Raw genomic sequence first — 19,187 nt, 5'->3', positions numbered from 1 at the left:
TGTGAGGAGAAGCCCGAGTTGGCACAATGAACTAGCTGACCCACTTAGGCTTTCAAATTTCAAAAGCAATGTCACATCACTTCACTTCAGCCTCACAATATATAAAGAACATCACCCACATCTGCAGATGGGGACCTAAGCATATACTTCAAAATCAGAGAAGCTGAAAGCCACGCCTGCATATTTTCCACACTTCTGTCACCTTCAGCCTATTTCTCATCTAACTTCCACAGTTAGCCATGTTCTCCACTATCTTGCACACCAGCTCTGCCTGAGTGCTCTGATTCAACAGCCAGTGTCTGGAATGACCGAGGTAGGCCAGGAGTGAAGGGCAGGGCAGCAATAGACGCATTGGGACTCATGCCAGGGACCAACCCTCTGCATCTGTGGACATTCGGGGTCCAGGCTAGGAACTGAACCACGCCTGTGTTCCTCACGGTTGGCTCTTATAGCATTCCAGGCATGGGGTAATGAGGGACAGAGAGGCTGGGGGAAGAGGAGACACTAATTCAGGTCACCCCCTGGGAAGAACTCTAAGTGAAGCCAAAAACTGAAAATCCTGAAGAATAACTGAGCACATCAGTCCTCAGTGCAGGTTACCTGATCTGACCTCAGGGACCCAGCCACTGCCTCCCCTACTCTGGCACCCCCACCTCCCACTCAGCTACACCTACCCACTGCCCAAGCTTCTTGGGAGCACCAGCCACTCTAAGGGCTCCTGATGAAAATGGATACCCATTGAAACTGCTTGTTCAAAAGTACTGAGCACAACCTCTCCCTACAGTGCCACTAAAAGGACTTCACATGGAAATGTGAGGACAAATATGGAGGTTGGCATATTTACCCAACTGCGACTGATCTCAAATCCATTGCGAACACATTCACGGGAAAGCAGTTCACTTAACTAAACCAACTCAGAAATAAAATGTTTCAAACTTCAGGTTAAGGACAAAGAGATCATCATGAAACTAGTCTTACACTCAAGCACACCTCTTTAGACAGCTACTTCTACCTGAAGTCAGCCTTATAAAAACTAGGTGGCCCGGTTAAGTCAGGGGCACTGTGCTGGAAACCAGAACACGTGCCTGGCTACATAAACAATACAGTACTAACATGGTTAACAGTACCTGTCACCCACCTGCCTACATACCCATCTACACTAACATCTACGCTTCTTAAACCTTTTAAATAAATTTATATATACACACTTTTTGGAAATATTGTCAAAGCCAAAGCAAATCATAAAAAAAGAGAAGATTTCAAATAATCCTAGTTATAAAATATTATCACACACAACATTTTCTCATTTCTGTACAAATCCAGCTTCATGATTTCAACCCTGCGTGGTGATACAGGTGGATGAGTGTGTGTGTACAAGACACTGTGCGCCCTTGTGTATCGAACTTTGTGCTTTCAGAGACTGCTTTTCTCTGGACAACCCCCCAACTGCACTTACTGAAGCCCAGCACAGCGGTGTTTCACGACATCACCGCACATCGGTCTCGTGTCTACCCATGAGCCTGTGGGGATCTAAGGACCAGGAGCAGCACCTGGGAGCACCTGTTTGCAGAGTTACACATTTTATCACCATTATGCTTTCTTTCTTCAACATCAACTTCTCTCCACAGAGAGGGGGTGGGTAACTGAGGAGTGCTCCCAGGCAGACTTTCTCCCAGCCACTCCATTCTGCTCAGCTGTAAAAGTGAAAGCTGCAGACTAGAGAATACATCAGGAAGGATGAAGGGAAAGGGATGATCCAATTTTAGACAAGCACTCTGCTGGGCATCTGAGAAGCTTCTGCACATAATCCCCAGCACATCACCCAAGCCTGCCATGCAGGTGGTCCTTACTATGCACAGGGGGAGGCCCCCATCCTCCTTGCTAGTAGGGTAGCTGAACCTGAGAAGGACCCTAGAGCTCACCATGGACTCGAGTGCTGGTATGGCCTCTCCGACTGGTGCTGTACTCCTTTGTGTGTCTCACACACAGTGCCTGCCCCTCACACCTTCCTCAAGTGCCCATCTCTTCCAACTACCCTTCCAACTACCCTATGTATCCCTAAAGCAGTGGAGTGAAAGGACAGATTTAAGGAGGAGAAATGCATAAGTTAGCACTTCTCTAAGTGCTGAACAACTGATTAAACACAGTCCCATAGCAGCAAAACTTTATGGGACTCAAATATGATCCACGAGGAACCTTTCCTACCACGAGAAAAACCACAGGAACGTCCACTTACAATGGTCATTTTTCATATTCCTGGACATGAAATTTCCTAACTGTAGTAATGGCAGAGAAAAAGAACAAATCAAGTTCTACCCCTTGCCCCCTCCAGAAACACCCTAAAACTAAGAATTTCAAGTGACATTTCTGCAAACAAAAGTAACTTCTTTTAATATCCATGATCTCAGAATGCCAGGACATGCACACAGTTCAGTCTTTATCGATCATATTTCATTTTACGGTTTTAAATTTAGTACAAAAAAAAAAAAAAACAGCTGGGTTACAGCTATTTTGATAAAACAAAGGCTCTTTCAGCTTAATTTCTACTTATGCTAGCAGCTTCATACAGCTTGTCTCCTCTATAGTTACTGAAATGACACCATGGGCTACAACAAAAGGACACTCATACAGAGAACCACCACATAGCCAAGCAAAAAGCAACAATTACAGTGCTGGGGAAAACACAAAACTCATTTTACAGACTATCAAACACATAACTCATTCAAAATAGGCAGCCATGAACCTAGGTCTACCATCAAGAAAATGCAAAAAGAGTCTCTCGGTTCTGATTCTACACAACAGGCAGTCCTATCCTGTTCATTCCCAAGATTCAAATTCAGAATTTAAACACAATTGCAAATAAAGCCTTTTAAAACTTCAAATCAGTACACTTGAATCAATCCTTAAAAAGTATACTCAAGCACAAAAGTAGGGTTAATCAACCCATAGGCGTGGCAGCTTTAACACTCCCACAAATGTAGGGAAGCTGGGACAAGGTTACAGGTTAAGATACCAAAATAAAACGTGGTGAACGTTAACAGAGGCTACCAGCCAACTGCAACCCTGTCTCAATTCACCAACTTACGCTTCGGGAGCAGGGTCTGACGAGTGGGTAGGGTGGGGTCTCCGGCTGCCCAGGGACCTCAGGAGGGCACACAGGCAGAGCATCCTGCCACAGCTGGCGCCTGCCTGCCGGCACAGCATCCTCTCTCATAGCTCACCCTTCCAGAGCAGGACCTAATCCACCCACCCCACGGACATGCCACACGGAGGCGGCACAGAGTTTCCCCAACTCAAACTTGTCTGTATTCCTTCCTTGTTATTTTGGGGAAAACGTTGCACTTACATTTCAGCGAGGACACAATCACTAAAGTAACAGTACAGAAGAGGGGATAAACATCACATATGCGCAAGGATCTCCCTTCATAGTCTGAACATTTTTGTAAACAGTCTGAATCACTATAAATGCCATCTTTATGACAGATCCTCACTTCCATGGGGAAAAATATCTGGTTAGAATCAGTCCCCCAAACTGCCCACTGCACACATTCTAGACTTCCTGTCCGATCCTAGAGGATTAACCCCCACCCCCAAAAGGGAAAGAGAAGGAAAATTTTAAAAGACCATTTTACCTTAACATCCTATTTGCTTTATCTCCCACCCCTCCTTGCTACATCACTGATTCCTGCAGAATTCTCAGAAATACAAATGTAATCCTTGCATTCAACTTTTGTGGAAATTCTAATGTCCAGGAGTAGATGGCAGGGCATGATGGGACACACGCTTCATGGTTTTAGAAAGGTATGTGCGAACATAGCCGTCCTCCCAGAAAGGCGAGGAGGAAGAGTTAAGAGGAGGGGGGCCTGGGGTCCTTTGGGTTCCATTTCTGTGGACATCATATATATCCTGACCTCCCTTTCCTTCTGTCACTCAGCAGAGGCTGCCTCATTTTAGGCCTGGAGAGACTTTCTTATGCAGAGACCCCCGCATTTCAGCATGCTGAGCAACATGAGCGCACAGGGACTCTCAGGGCAGGGGGGAGAGAGAAGACCACCAAAAACATTCACACTGGAGCCCCTGCCACACCCACTCAATCTCTGTCCACTCACACACGTTTTGTTTAATGCTTACAACAACCCCATTGATCAGCACTTTCAGAGAAGCAGAGGACTTACCCCAGACTCACCAGTCAAGGGCACAGTTGGGGCTCAACCCAGGTCAAAATGAGCCAGAGGCCCCCTCTCCGCAACCCCAGCGACCGGCCAAGTGTATGAGGGACACTACACTTGAGCCTCAGCTCAATTTATAAATAGCTCAGCCATGCTTGCTTACCAAGAATTTTTAAGTCTTAAGTGAAACACTTAAATATTTAATTATAACTTATTCTTAATGCTACTAAAAGGATTTTTCTCATTTATGGTTCAAAAAAATTTTTAACTGTTGTTTTAAAAAAGTAACCGTGAAAATTTTTCTAGCACACTCAGTAAAACGTGGTGCCTCTGTCAGCAGACATGGACCCCCTGCCCTCTACTGAGCAGCACTCACCAGCGACAGGATTGCAGGCTCTCACCAAACCAGCAGGAAACCTGTGCATTCTGTGTCACTTGTTTTAATTCTGTTTCAGGTTGAAAAGCTGAAGCTACCATCTCCAATTTAAACTTTTAAGCTATAATACCCAGCCCTACTTTTAAATGAAACATGTTCCTCTTACAGAAAATCTAATTTCACCCCTGTGCTTCCAGTTCACAAACTCCAAAGAAACAGGATTCTGACAGCCTGGATTTACTTCACAGCTACATTCCAGAATCCTACCAGCATCTCCAATCCACTGTCCCAAGGGCTCCGAGCAGAAGGAAAACCTCAAAAACCCTTTCTACTCCAAAAATGCTACTTAGCACCTGAGAGGCCCCTTACCAGTGTTTCTCAGGCACTCAGCTGAAGAGGTGATTAAAAACATAATAACCATCGGACAAACAAGTGGCTATCACCATTGTGTCTCATGTAACATGTGCCCAGAACAAGCTGACCCACAGAAGACCCCAAGGGGTCCTTTCCCCAAAGGTAAGAGTGTCTGAAGGAGCGTACCTGTGCTCTGTGAGAACATTCACTGCAGATGGGTGGTTGGCACAATATGCAAGGTATAAGGTTTTCATTTGTGGCATCAGATTTAAAAAGCATCCTCCAACTCTCTGCTGAGCTTCTGGCAACCTAGAGACATGCAACACAAGGGAAATCATTCTGAATTTTATAGACAGAAGGGAAATTGCCAAATAACAAACCCAGAAAATTTGAAAGACCTCCTTGAATACTGTGTCTATGAAAACAAAAGATACAAATGCCAGAATGTAAGTGCTCAGAGCAGCAACCCAGCAGGGAGAAGTCCCCACCCCGAGAGCTCCTCTGCTATAAAGCAGCACACAGACCCCCTTCCTCTTCTCCAGTATCCGGCTGCCATGACCCACAAACTGAGGCTTCAGGCAGTTGAGACAGAGATCATGAACCCTTCAGTTTTCTATAAAAGGAGAATTATGAATGTCATCACTTGGCTGGTGAGGTCTGCTACTGAAGCAGCACAGAGACAGACACATACACATCGGTGCACAGCAAAACCACTACAGCCCTCCTTCCTTTTAGGCACAAAGCTGGACCAAGCCCACCCACAGACCCCTTTCCTCCCTTCTCAAAGCCTGGCCACGACAGCTGCTGAGCCTCCAACAGACATCAGAACCGAAAGGGAGACGTCAGCACCAACTATGGAAGCAGAACAGTAATAGATGATGGATGAATGAATGGTCCTACCTTGGTGACACATCAGGCTCCAAGCTCGAGGCCACGCCCTCGAGCTGAGTTCTATCACATGGGTTACAACCACATTATTCCTATCAAATGGACTCTCCTGCAGGTACACGAACTTTGGACAAAAGATAAAACCAACTGTCTAAAGGCAGCAGAGGGCCAGAGAGGAAGATTCTGCAGACGCTGGCATTTGGAGGAGGAAAAGACACAGTTCTCTACACTCTGGGGCCAAGGGTGGCCAAGGCTGGGCCACGTTGAGCAAAGAGGCCCCAAGGCCTCTTGGGTTGAACCACAGAGTTTGGTTCAACCCAAACTGCTGGGATGTTTAGGGTAAATCTTAGGACTATGCACCTGAGTTCTGTAGCAATCTGTCAACTTTCAGAATATTCATGGTAAAAGATAAGGGGAATGGTTAATAAGAAAATCAAATCTCAAATCTTCCGTTCCACCACAGAAAAACCCAATATCTAACCCCGACACACTGTGCCCTTGAGGAACTTCACCGAAACAATACATAAGTCATATCGAAGTCTGAGACGATGCCAAGGCCTGAAGCCTGACAAGATTTTGGACTCTCAGTCGCTGGGTGCCCGCCCTGGATTTCAGGTTTCACATCCATACATCTGCAGTACGGACAAGCCTGAGGGGAGGCTCCTAAGAGGTGCTGCAAATGTACTATGTAAATACTAATTTATTTAGTCCACGTTGTTCATAGCCACTATGCATGCACCACTTCATGCATGCTGAGGCTGGCCTCTTGCAATGATCCCACATTGCTGGCAAATGAGCTACATTCACCAAAAAGAAGGTAATTTTCAAATGATTATTTTCATGACCCTGTAATTAATGCCACTTTATACAAACCAAAAATGCCACAAAAGGAAACGTAATGTAAATTTGTTTGAAAGCCAGTACTTCCTATGTCCTTCAGCTTTCCTTCTGGTATAAAGTACCTGGAGGAAACCCTGAACCTGCTTTGAGCACAGCCAGCCATCAGCCTGGGGCACAGAGGACCCAACAGCCCTCACCACTTCCGAGACTGAGAAAGACAAAAAAGCTACAGAAAGGAAAAACCAGAGACCAACCAGATTCCAAGAGAAAAAGTTTTCTGGTTCCGTTGAGTACAGAAATAGAATTTAAAAATAATAAGTATCCCCTTCCCGCATCAAGTCCAACAGGTAAAATAAACATCCAGTATCACCTGGGGGCCTACTGCCTAGCAAGTTTTTGTGTGCATTAGGATACCCAGGATACCTTCAGTAGGTCTGATGGTAACCAAGAACAAAATAGTCACACACACACACACACAAGTCAAGGGCATAGCCAATCATTGAGAACACACCTCCTCACTTCCCAAAAACTCCCATGGAAAAGGCAAAAAGCAAGCACGAAACATCACAGTAGCACATTATAGACATAGTGCTTCACAATCCCTCCACTTGTGGAGAGCCACCACCACGTGCACAAAGAGCCCACCTGCACACCATCTTCATATCCCCTACACCCCCGCCCAACACCTTAAAATTTCCTACTCCTGGCAAGCCCCTCTCCTTTCTCTACAGAAGAAGGAGATCCCTACCCCAAAGACCCCAACTATTAAACACTCGACAAATACACAACTTTTACTATAAAAGCTGATACACCAAAAAGAATCAAAATAGCAGTTTTTCCATTAGAAAGGTAAATTCTAAAATTACAATACATTTGTTTCTTTAAATACCAGTTGTACTAACCTGAAGTTTGCAAATTTTTAGTATCTTACTTACTTGGTGCATTCTTCTAAAGACTGTACAAGCATTTGCTGGAAAGAACATATTTCTTCTAGATTTCCCATTAAATATGAAGTGTTTGCTGAACTTAACCTAGAACCAAGAAAAATAATAGTAAAAGCACGTAGTTTCACTCTCCTCTACCACCCCATTGCCCAATTAGAGGCTCCACCTACTAAAAAACCTTGCATCTAAAACAAATTGTTACACCGGATTCTGTTCCAGCATTTCATCCTCTATTCTTGGAAAACCTGAGCAAACAGCCTAGGTGTTGACCATGTTGCCATTAACACAATTTATCATTCAACTTACTTCTCACTGGTCTGCAAAGGCCGTAGATAGGTTGAAAGCACAGTCTGAAGTTCTTTAGAATATTCATTTTCTGTTTCCAAAATATTCTGTAGCACCTACAACAAACAATGAATAGCATTATTCGCCATTAAGATTAGGAGCTTTAGGAAGTTCATCACTGTCCAAATTCATGTTGCTTCTACATAATACCGATGCATTCAATATCCCTATTAACTCTGAAAACCCATGCAATGGATTCTTACAGCCACACAACTGACTTCTTACCACCAAGCACAGGCGACAAAGGGAATACCTAGAACAAGGTTAGGATGAATTCCATCGCCATAAAAGTAATGCCCAGTCTGTTCAGATACAAAGGAGGAACCACTGGTAATCCCAACAGCAGGCACACACAGATCAATCTCTAACATTGTGTCGTACATAAAAAGCCAGCCATTCACAGAAAGGACATGACGACATGCCTGCCCCATCTATAGTTACGTCCAAGAATAGGCAAAACTAATCCAGGAGGGCAGAAAGCAGAAGATAGGTATGCAGTGACAATGGGAAAGGGCCCTAAATTTTGAGAGTGAAACACATGGTCTATACGGTAATTTGAGTAGTTGTTATAAACACACTTTTCACAACTCACTGAACTGTACCCTTAAAATCCAAGTGTTCTAACATAGGCAAAGTATATTTCAATTTAAAAAAATCAGGTTTACTCTTTAGATTGAGCCTAGCAAATGTAAATCATTTTCATTAGAGAACAATGGTTTCAGATCATCATACGTGCATTTGTTAAAAATTAAAAGTCCACCAGTATAAAACCCTTAAATAGCCACTAGTTTAAGGAAACAGTGATAAATCAACCTTAAAAGGTTTCCTGATACCCTATTTTAGTACAGCAAATTCCGTAAAAATCCGTTTACAGCTCCTAAAAAGATAAAAAGTACAAACCAGCTAAACTAAAAAATAAGCCTCTTTCCATCAGCAATGGCCAAGAGCAGAGGCCCCTCCCGGGGCGGGGCGGCACCAACAACCAACCACAGGCAGAGCCGGTGGGGCCCAGATGCAATGGCAGGCAGCAGAACCACCATCAAAGTAGCCCACACTACACCCCCAGCACCCAGGGAGGTGCTCTACATGTAGCAGTGCCATGTGTCTCATCCATGTGTGGTCATCCTCACCAAAACTATTCCTCTCACCCACTCTGCTTCAGTCTTTTCCTCCATAAGTTTCATAAGCAGAGCCCGCATGTGCCATGGGCACCTAGATCTGATGGTGCACAGCCCCTCACAGCTCCCTCTTGTTGCCAGGCTGAGGACAGGCATCTGGGCTCTCATGCGTCCCAAAGTAAAGAAGGAACACAAACACCTTCCTCAACCACCTTCCTCCTGTCAGCACACCAGCACTGCCTTTAACCAGAAGACCATGCCCCACAGATTTTCTAAACACCCACAACATGCACTATGATGTGCTACTTGTCCTCCAAAAATCAACCATCCTCCACCACGCAGAGTTGTACAAAACACAAACACACACACTCCGTCCTCTCCCCAGTGTGATCATTAAAACAAGCATGCTTAAACATTTAAGAAAAACTGTTAAGCTAAATTCAGATTTCAACATCAGTAACACGGGTACAACATGGATTCTTGGTCTGCTCACTGTGTGTTCTGTGTACTCTGAGAAGAGCACAGTCCTTCACAAGCAAACTTACACACTACGCTATCTCAGATGAAGAGAATCCATCGCTTTCACGGTGACACAGCTCTGGTTTCGCCCCTGAATGAGGCTATTCATGCCACAGTCGGGGAGCGAGCCAGAGGGCGGAGGGGCCGCTCCGGGAGTTCATTCCTTTGTGGGAAAATCTGGGTGCTGGTCCCAGGATTACAATGTCTCCCTTCGAAGAAACGGTTACTGGACACAAATGTCAAAGAAATGGTAGACAGAGAACATACTATGACACCAGCCACTATACCAGAAAATTATACATTAAACAGGATCTTATCCTTTAAAAGTAACATGAAGCCAAGTATAATAGTCCTTGAACTGAGAAAAAAAAAATCAAAAATTAAATCTGCCACAGATGAAGATGGAAAGTCTTCAATGTTCGATTAAACGGATTTCAGGTGTTAACGAATATTATGGTTACAAATATTACGAACTATTAGCAGTGCTGCTTATTAGAGCATGCTTGAAAACCCATGCACCTTTTATAAAATGAGAGGAAATAAGTACAAGAAAACATCAGTAGAATGAGTGGAGGATAAAATGGCATTTCCTCCATCACAGCATTAAGCATAATAGTATGCACACATAAAAGCCTTCCGTAAGAATGTACCAGAAACAATGCCAAAGAATCCTCTACCAAAAAGCTACATTAAGGCAGTTAAACTGGTTAATCTCAACTAGTAGTCACAAACATGCTTTTCAAGTAAGTGCTAAAGACAAGTTGTATTAACTCTCCCATTCTAACGATCCAAGTTACACTTAGTTTTTCCACCAACACTCAACCAGACTTGGCTGAGTCCGTCCTGCTGATGCCAGGAGCCGCACGCACCAACCCCCTTCTCCCCCTCCAGCCCCCCCCCCCAACTCATCAGCACCTGTCTCCCCCTTCTGGACTTGTGCACGCTCTGGCTGCTGCAGGACCCCATGTGACTCCCCAGCCGGGCTGCAGAGCTCCATCACACAAAGGCTGGCCCCAGAGAACGTGTGCAGGTTTCACAGCAAGAGCAGCCTGTGCTCCCCGGCCGTGAAGAGTGGCAGGGCTCAGCCAGCACCAGCTCCCCCTCAGGCATGAGGCGTGGAGCCTCGTCCAGTCAAACAATGGGGCCACACAGGAGGACATCAGGCCAGCCACACAGACAATCCCTGAACTGTCAGCCGTTATAGCAAAGCAAAACAAAGCTCCACTGGCTTCATTACCTTGTAGACACATAGAAACTCACTTTATTACCACCACCCTTGATTCAAGGAACACTTAGTATCACCGATTTTACAAAAGAGTTGCAACTTTCACCGCACAAATTTTGGTAGGTTTCATATTTTAGGTAACTGAGTCCTTTAAAAATAAATAACTGATTTACCAGAAGAAATGTAATATTTTCTTAGAGATTTAATTATGATGAAAAATCATCATAAACAAAAACCAACTTATAAAAACTTTACCCTGGTTTGGTCTTGAGCATGTCCCTGAGACAGTAACAAGACAGTAGCAAATACCCACCCTCCTCCGCCCTCACCACATCGGGGCCCCATACACAAGGAAATAAATCACCCCTGCCCGTTTCTTCCCAACCCAGTCTATTCAACTGTACTCACATTTTCAAAAACCAGATGTTAGGACAGGATGTGAGCCCCCGGGAAAGGAGAGGAAGGAAGAGCCTGGCCTCGCTGCTGTAGGGCCCAATTCCAAACCCCCTTCCCCTGGCCCCACAACCCTCAGCCCTCAGGACACAGAAGCACAACCCCACCCACTCGCTGGCAATGACTAACTGAAGTGAGCTTGCTTGTGTCTGTATGTTCTTAGTAACCAACTCTCAAGAGAGTTTGGAGAGGCCATGTCAATGTTTAACGTTATTGTGCCTTTTGAAAGATGCTCTATTACTGTATTTCTAAATTTGGGGATTCACAAGGTCTTAGGACAGATTTCTTCCAAATGTTAACGGTTTACTATGCAACAGTTCCAGCCAAAGCACCAGGTGGCCTGGGATACAAGTCAGTGCCAGAAGCCGGCCTGAGTACACAGAGACATGCACGACCATACCGGGACAAGTGAAAAGCCAGCCATGGGTGCTGGCAGACCCAGGCTCTGCCTGGGACTGCACTGGTCTATGGGTCTGTTTAGAAAAGCTGGTATGGGGGAGCGGGAAGGGGGGACGGACTTCACAGACTGTGACACTGGAGAGTATCAGCCCCCAACGTAAGGTAGAAGAAATCTTACAAACCACTAGCCACAGCCTTCCATCCTAGACCTGGAGTTCTACATGGTGCTGCTCCTGACAAAACTCCAGCAGTCGTGGGGAAAGGACTGAAAAGCAATCTTGGTTAAGGGTGTGGCTCATCTTGAAGCAAAGAAAAAAGCAGCACACTAGGGCTTGGGGGTCTGTGCTGGGCTACGTCAGCCGAAGATGCTGGGCCAACGATCTCCAGTCTCCCCATGGCCCAGAAGGCAGAGGCTCCAGGCAATACAAGGAGCCAAGAGGAAAGAGACGCACTCTCTCTGGAGCACAGTAAAGGTCCACGGAGGTTGCTATGGCATTTTAGGAAAAGCGGCATTTTAGGAAAAGCGCACACCTACAACAGTACATTTATTAAAACTAATGATTCCTACATATCGTAACTGCAATGTTTCCAAGGCAAAAGCTACCCTGCCTCTTCATGACCCCTGGCATACCGCCCTCAATAAAAGCGTTGGCTAGAATCCAAGAAATGAGCCAATACCACTGAACATGTGAGGTCAGGAGGACCTGTCTTCCCACGTGGACATATTTAAGAAACCTTCTCTAAGAATGACTGAGGAAACTTCTAATTCCCCTCCCCCCCCCCCCCAAAAAAAAAAAAACCTCCAGATCGTCCCTTCTCTCTGGGGGCATCCAATCCAGCTTCTACAACACAGGTGCCTTCTCTGAGCTCCACTGGAAAGTGGGGTTACCAACCTGCAGGTCAGCTAATATGCTTTCACTGCTAAAATCCACCAAGCTCAGACACGTCACAAATGTGTTACCTTTAATCACACGTTCCCGTCACCCGTGACTGTAGCTCTCCCCAGGTTAACCCTCAAATGGGATGCCTGTTGGCAAACACAACAGCACACTGACTTCAAGGATGCCTAAGGCCCCAATTGTTTCTATGTGTGCTCCAGAAAAACCCCGAAAACCTCCTCAAGGCCCATGCAGGCAGCCAGGGGCTTCTCCCAGTGACAGGCACACAGACACAACACACAGGCCTGCACCCCCAAGCTCTGCCACCCAAAGCAAGGGCTCTCCTGATCACGCGCAGATCTAGGACACTGAAAACTGATGTGTTTTCCCATTTGAAAACAGAGTTGACAGTGGTGGCTGGCTGTTACAAAAAATAATCAACTCTGTATTTGCAGGATCTGCATCTTCTTCCACTGTTCCTCTCAAGTCTGACACCCTGCTTTTGTCTCCAACAGCCTGGCCCCAATGCCAAAGCAGCCCTCCAAAGCCAGAGGCTGGCATTATCAAGTGATGATGTCTGCCACTCCTGAGAAACCACTCTCTCTGGAACCCTTCTGTTAACAGTTCTACATCATTAAATCCTGTTATCTATATGGTTTCATATTCTGCTTACTGTACTTAAACATGTATTCCAAGTATTTTTTTACAGATTCATGTGCATTTTTATTGATTATCAATGTATATGCCACTAGTTACTTAATCATTCTTGTGTTGCTACATATTTAGGTTGCTTGCATTTATCATTCTATTAATTCCCATTAAAACACTTTGCACAGGGGTACTGGGGGCTCAAGTCAGTTAAATGCCTGCTCTTGATTTCAGGTCAGGTTGTGATCTCACAGAGTCATGATCTCAGAGTTGTGGGATCCAGCCCAGCAATGGGCTCTGCACTCAGCAGGGAGTCTGCTTGGGACTCTAACACCCCTCTTACTCCTCCCTCTTCTTCCCTGTCCCCATTCTCTAAAATAAATCAACTCTTAAAAATAAAACCACCTTTGCATAAACATCACTGAACATATTTTAAGTAATTCCTCTGGGGTGGATTCCAAATAGAACTAGTAGATTACAGGGCTTGACTGTTTTCAGAATTCTATATATAGTTGCCACATTACTTTTGAGAAGCATTGTATGGATTTACATTTCCACCATTATCAGAGCTGAAGATTCTTTTTAAATCTCTGCTCACCAGTTACATAAAAAGTTGCCATCAGAATTTTTATGATAAGCTTAACCATACCACCAGAGTGCTATAATGTTTGTGTCCTCCCAGATTGCATGTTCTGGGCATCCTGAAATACCCCAGAGTGGTGGCACCTGGAGGTGGGGCCTTCAGGCAGTAGACATGAGGGGAGGAAGAGGCAGGCTCTGTCTCTCCACCATGTGAAAACTTGATGGAAGGCAGCCCTCTGTCAACCAGGAAGTCACTCAAAACCCCAAGCATGCTGGCACCCTAATCTCAGACTTCCAGTCTCCAGAACTGGGAGGAGTCTGTGGCACTGTTCCAGCAGTTTGAACTGATTCCAACACAACCATCGACATTTCCCATTTTACAATGTTCACATACTCTCATTTATCCACTAATCTTAATGTATGTGCCTTAATGAGCTCCTTAGTCATTAAGGATAATCTTGTGTTGTTGTAACTGTTACTACTGTTCCAGTTAACTTGTAATTTGGTTTCTATTTTTCGAACGCAAAGAATTTATTAAATTTTTACAAAGCCTAATCAATTTTGATATTTTTTCCTTTGTTTTCATTTTTTGCTTTTACGTTCTAAAAAGCCTCCTCTCACCCAATGCATTAACCAACCACATACAGAGCTGTGGGCAGAGAATGGAAGCCCGTTTAAACACAATCTTTGAGCAATCCTTGGCTACATACTAAGCTCTGCAGCTCTGAGAAAGAACATTAGGAAGGTAAGCTTTCACACCAAGAACCCATCAATGACCGTGGGGGGAGATAAATTGCAGTTAGTCAGGAAACAAAAGTCAATTAACAACCAATCCTGGGACAAGGAGAGTTCAGAACCCAGAATTACTAAAGTGTCCAATTTTCAGTGAAAATTTGTAAGATACACAAAGAACCAAGAACATGTGACCCATGCACAAAACCCAGGCATTCTACAGCCATGGGCTGAAGGGCCCCAACACTGGGCTTAGCTGATAAAGACTTCACAAGAGTTGCTATAAATATGTTCCAGCAGGGACTTCCATTCTGCCTGTGTCTGCATGGAAATCATCACCTCCATCCGAACAGGTAAAAAGCTGAACAGACTGAAAAGAGCTCTTACAACTCAGAGAACCCAACTTTAAAAACAGAAAGAGGGCAGGCCAGGTGGCTCAGCAGTTTAGCGCTGCCTTCAGCCCAGAGCATGATCCTGGAGACCCAGGATCGAGTCCCATGTCGGACACCCTGCATGGAGCCTGCTTCTTCCTCTTCCTGTGTCTCTGCCTTTCTCTCTGTGTCTCTCATGAATAAATAAATAAAATCTTTAAAAATAGTAATAATAAAAATGGAAAGAACAGATACTTTACAAAAGATATACAGATGGCAAATAAACATATGAAAAGATGCTCCACACCCTAAGTGCCAATTAAAACAGTGAGATAGCACTGCATACCTAGTACACCAGCAAAACCCAAACCACAGATACCACCAGAGGCAGTGAAGATGTCCACCAGGAATTCTCCACGGGAAGACAGAGTGGCAGCCTCTTATAGAAATAAATGTACTCTTACCACACAACCCAACAATCACTCTCCTTGGTATTTACCCAAAGGAGCTGAAAACATGTCCACACAAATCCTGTGCACATAAGCTTACAGCAGCTTTATTCATAATTGCCAACACTTGGAAGATGTCCTCCAGTAGGAGATGGATAAACTGGTCCATCCAGACAGTGGGTTACTATCCTACACTAGAATGAGAGCCATCAAGCCACCAGAGATGCTGATCATGGGGGAAAGCTGTGCACGTTTAAAGGCAGGATGTCCACGGGAAATCTCCATCACCCTCCCCACTTTACCGTGAACCTAAAACTGCTCTAATATAGTTAAGTCAATGACTCAAAGACAGTCTGAATTTGACTATGAAAATAACCAAACAGGGACACCCGGGTGGCTCAGTCAGTTAAGCTTCCAACTCCTGGTTTTGGCTCAGGTCATGATCTTAGGGTCCTGTGTCTGTTAGACTCCTCCGGGATCCCTGGGTGGCGCAGCGGTTTGGCGCCTGCCTTTGGCCCAGGGCGCGATCCTGGAGACCTGGGATCGAATCCCACATCGGGCTCCCGGTGCATGGAGCCTGCTTCTCCCTCTGCCTGTGTCTCTGCCTCTCTCTCTCTCTCTCTCTCTCTCTGTGACTATCATAAATAAACTTTAAAAAAAAAAAAAAAAGACTCCTCCATGCTCAGTAGGGGCCTGCTTAAGATTCTCCCCCTCTCCCCTTCCACCCCTCCCCTCCATGCACTTGCTTTCAAATCTTTAAAAAAAATGCAAAATTTGAAATGAACTCAAATGGAAATCATGAACTGAAAATTCACTAGAGGGGCTCAACATTAGATTTAAGATGCCGGGATCCCTGGGTGGCGCAGCGGTTTGGCGCCTGCCTTTGGCCCAGGGCGCGATCCTGGAGACCCGGGATCGAATCCCCACATCGGGCTCCCGGTGCATGGAGCCTGCTTCTCCCTCTGCCTGTGTCTCTGCCTCTCTCTCTCTCTCTGTGACTATCATAAAATAAAAATAAATTAAAAAAAAAAAAAAAAGAATTACTTTAAAAAAAAAAAAAAAAAGATTTAAGATGCCAAAGAATCATCCAACAAAACGGACAATAGAGATTACTCACTCTGAAGAACAGAAAGAAACAAAGGAGAGCTAACAGCACCTCAGAAACCAGTGGACACTATCACACTTAACATGTGCACAGTGGGAGTCCCATGAAGAGGAAACATGTGACATTCACCCAGAATCACTTTTTACTTCTCAGTGTTTTTTGGCTTGCCCTGACCATCACACAGAAGCAGCAAATTATAGATCCATCCCACTCATGCCAGTGTCCTGTCTTAATTTCAATAAGCTTGTACCTCTACCTACAGCTCTCCACTGAGCCCACGCTAAGACCTGGTCTCTCATGAATAATCTCTCCTCTTGGAGAACCTTCTCCAATCAGTGGGGCTGAAAATACCTATACTTCTTGTGAAATACCTAAGTTTCTTGTGAAAACAAAACCACACGAGATAGTGAGAAAATGCTAAATGCATTATCTATTCTACTTTGCTCTGCATGTGGTATTCTGTTCTATATTTTACTTTATATCATGTATAAATACAAAATTCAAAAAAGAATTTATTCCTGGCTTAATCACTAACCAGTGTATATCTTGGATAAGTCCTTTAACCTCTAGAGCTTTCTGTGTTCTCCCCTAAAAAATGGGACTGCTATCCCCAGAGGTGATTTCTATGAATTCTGAGTTACGTCCATAACAACTGCGATTTTAACATGTGCTATTTACTAACACAACTTTATGTAAACAATTTGAATGGGGCTCTGGTCAAGGTGTTTTCCCATCATTCTGAATTAAAGAGTAGGTGACTCACAACAGCATGTGTGATATGAAGGCTCTTCACCCCATATGAGCACAATTAAAAGAAGGAAATTAAAAACACACTGATTATGCTTCAAGTTGAAGAGAATTATAGGATATACAATGCAAAGGAACGGGTGCCTGGGTGGCTCAGTTGGTTAAGTGTTCAACTCTTAATCCTGGGGTCGGGAGACTGAAACCCGCATCAGGCTCCATGCCAAGCAGGGAGTCTGCTTGGGATTCCCTCTCAACCCCTGCTGCCCCTCCCTGCCGCACTTATGCTCTAAATAAAATCTTTAAATATGTGTGTGTATAAAATGCAAAGGAAAACAACCTATCACAACTTCTAGAAAAGCACAGTTGCCTACTTGGACAAAATCCCTAATGAAAGCAAGATTACTAGAGAGAGAAGAGAAATGCAGCAGGCACCAGTTGAGAGGGCACTATCTTGCTTCCTCTAACCATCATTTGGACAGAACCTCTAGGAGAAGCAGCTCCCTCTTCAGAACATCACTGTGGATTACGATTGGTACTCAGCACATGAAACCTTTCCCTGAAAAGAAACCAATGTTTTACAGAAGAACACAAGAGGGAAAGGCAGCTCCTCAAGCTCTCCTGCTGTGAAACCCTGAAGAACCACTAGACGACTTTTATTGTGGCTTTATGCATGAAGCCAAACATAGTACACTCTAAAAACCAAAGACCTCAGTAGAGCCATGTCCCAGGAACAAGCATCCAACAAAGAACCGAAGAGGACACCTGGAGAGCAGAGCACCACCAGGAAAGGTGGGCGGCCCCACCAAGTCAGGGTACAGGCTGTGCTGTGGAGCCTGCAGCTCTGCCAGGGCAGACTGGGGGTGGAAGTCTGCGATTGGAAGGAGCAGAGGAAACTAGGAAAAGGAAGTGGGAGAAGCAGAGACTGAGATTCGAGTGAATGACTGCTGGCGTTGGTCAATACAAATAAAAGTGATCTGAGAGGGCGAAGGCATGGTACGAAGGCCACAGGACAGGAAATGTAGAAGTGAAATTGGCAGAGGCAGAAGAAGCTGGGGAGGCAGGGAAAGGAAGCAATGAACTGATCCACAGATGAGGTGCCAGCAAGGGGAAAATTGCTGCATTTCTGCCCACCACTACATCCCACTGCCTTTGCCAGGGCCTGGTGCAGAGCACGGACTGATCTGATGTATGTTAGGACAACAAACCCTCCCAAGTTCACATGGTTCTGTAAGATCTGGAGTCAAGGGAAAATGGATGCTCAGCACGCTGAATACACAGACTCACAGGACAGACTACTGCAGCAACAGACAAGCTGGCAGAAGGTCCCGCATCCTCACCCTCTCCCACCAGAACCACAGACAGTGGAACACTCGGGATTCCTCATTGCAGTGCCAGACCGTGGCTGCTCCATGGCAAAGATGCACAGGCCACACACCCGCAGACAGACAACCCTGATCAGGAAACCTTCTCTGGAACCAGGAGCAGGAAAGGTACCCAAAGTGCAGACCTTCCACAGAATGGAGATCAGTTCTATTTACAAAGTTTACTTTGCTGATTTATCACATTGATACATGTGAGCAATTTAAAAGGTTACCCGCCCCCAAAAAAGAGTACCGCTTCCTATTTCTGCAGTATATGCAACAGTTTAGGGACCAAGGGGGTTTAGACTAGACTTCACATCACAGGTATTTAAGTTCACAAACTGATCTTAAGTTTCAAAATGCAGTTTTAGATTCTCAAACACTCATCTTTACTATGTATGTGTAGATGTGCTCCTGTGATTCCACACTATTTGATACACGCATACATCAATCCCAAGAAAGACTTTCTATTAAGATACAAGTAAACTAAAAATAGCAAGTGATCTAAAGTACTTACAATCCACTCTAAGTACAAGTAAAATGCCATCTGATGCCTGTAATATCTTTAAATCACATCATGTGCCTTTTTACAATCTTATCTTCGAAAACTTGAAATGGCATGAGGGAATATTACATTGTGTGACAAAAATGGTACAATTCTACATTACATATTGAAACAAAAAT

At 44.8% G+C, this 19,187-nt stretch overlaps 1 protein-coding gene across 12 annotated transcripts in view; it reads right to left on the bottom strand.

The window, feature by feature from the left end:
* The window catches only part of ARHGEF7 (Rho guanine nucleotide exchange factor 7), a 126,868-nt gene that overhangs the window by 31,596 nt on the left and 76,085 nt on the right, over nucleotides 1–19,187 (bottom strand). For 11 of the 12 annotated variants that reach the window (XM_025441047.3, XM_025441044.3, XM_025441045.3 and 8 more), the window contains 3 exons: nucleotides 7,878–7,972; nucleotides 7,563–7,658; nucleotides 5,086–5,208 (listed from right to left, as the gene is read on the bottom strand). In XM_025441047.3, the coding sequence (XP_025296832.1) occupies nucleotides 5,086–5,208; nucleotides 7,563–7,658; nucleotides 7,878–7,972 (314 nt within the window). Of the gene's footprint in view, nucleotides 1–5,085; nucleotides 5,209–7,562; nucleotides 7,659–7,877; nucleotides 7,973–10,468; nucleotides 10,607–19,187 lie in introns of those variants that run through there. The other variant, XM_025441048.3, reaches the window with a different exon arrangement.

This window comes from Canis lupus, chromosome 22 (assembly GCF_003254725.2).
Source record: "Canis lupus dingo isolate Sandy chromosome 22, ASM325472v2, whole genome shotgun sequence".
Classification (NCBI taxonomy): Eukaryota; Metazoa; Chordata; class Mammalia; order Carnivora; family Canidae; genus Canis; species Canis lupus.
The sequence above is the reverse complement of the archived record's forward strand: the minus strand, read 5'-3'. Positions and strand labels throughout refer to the sequence as shown.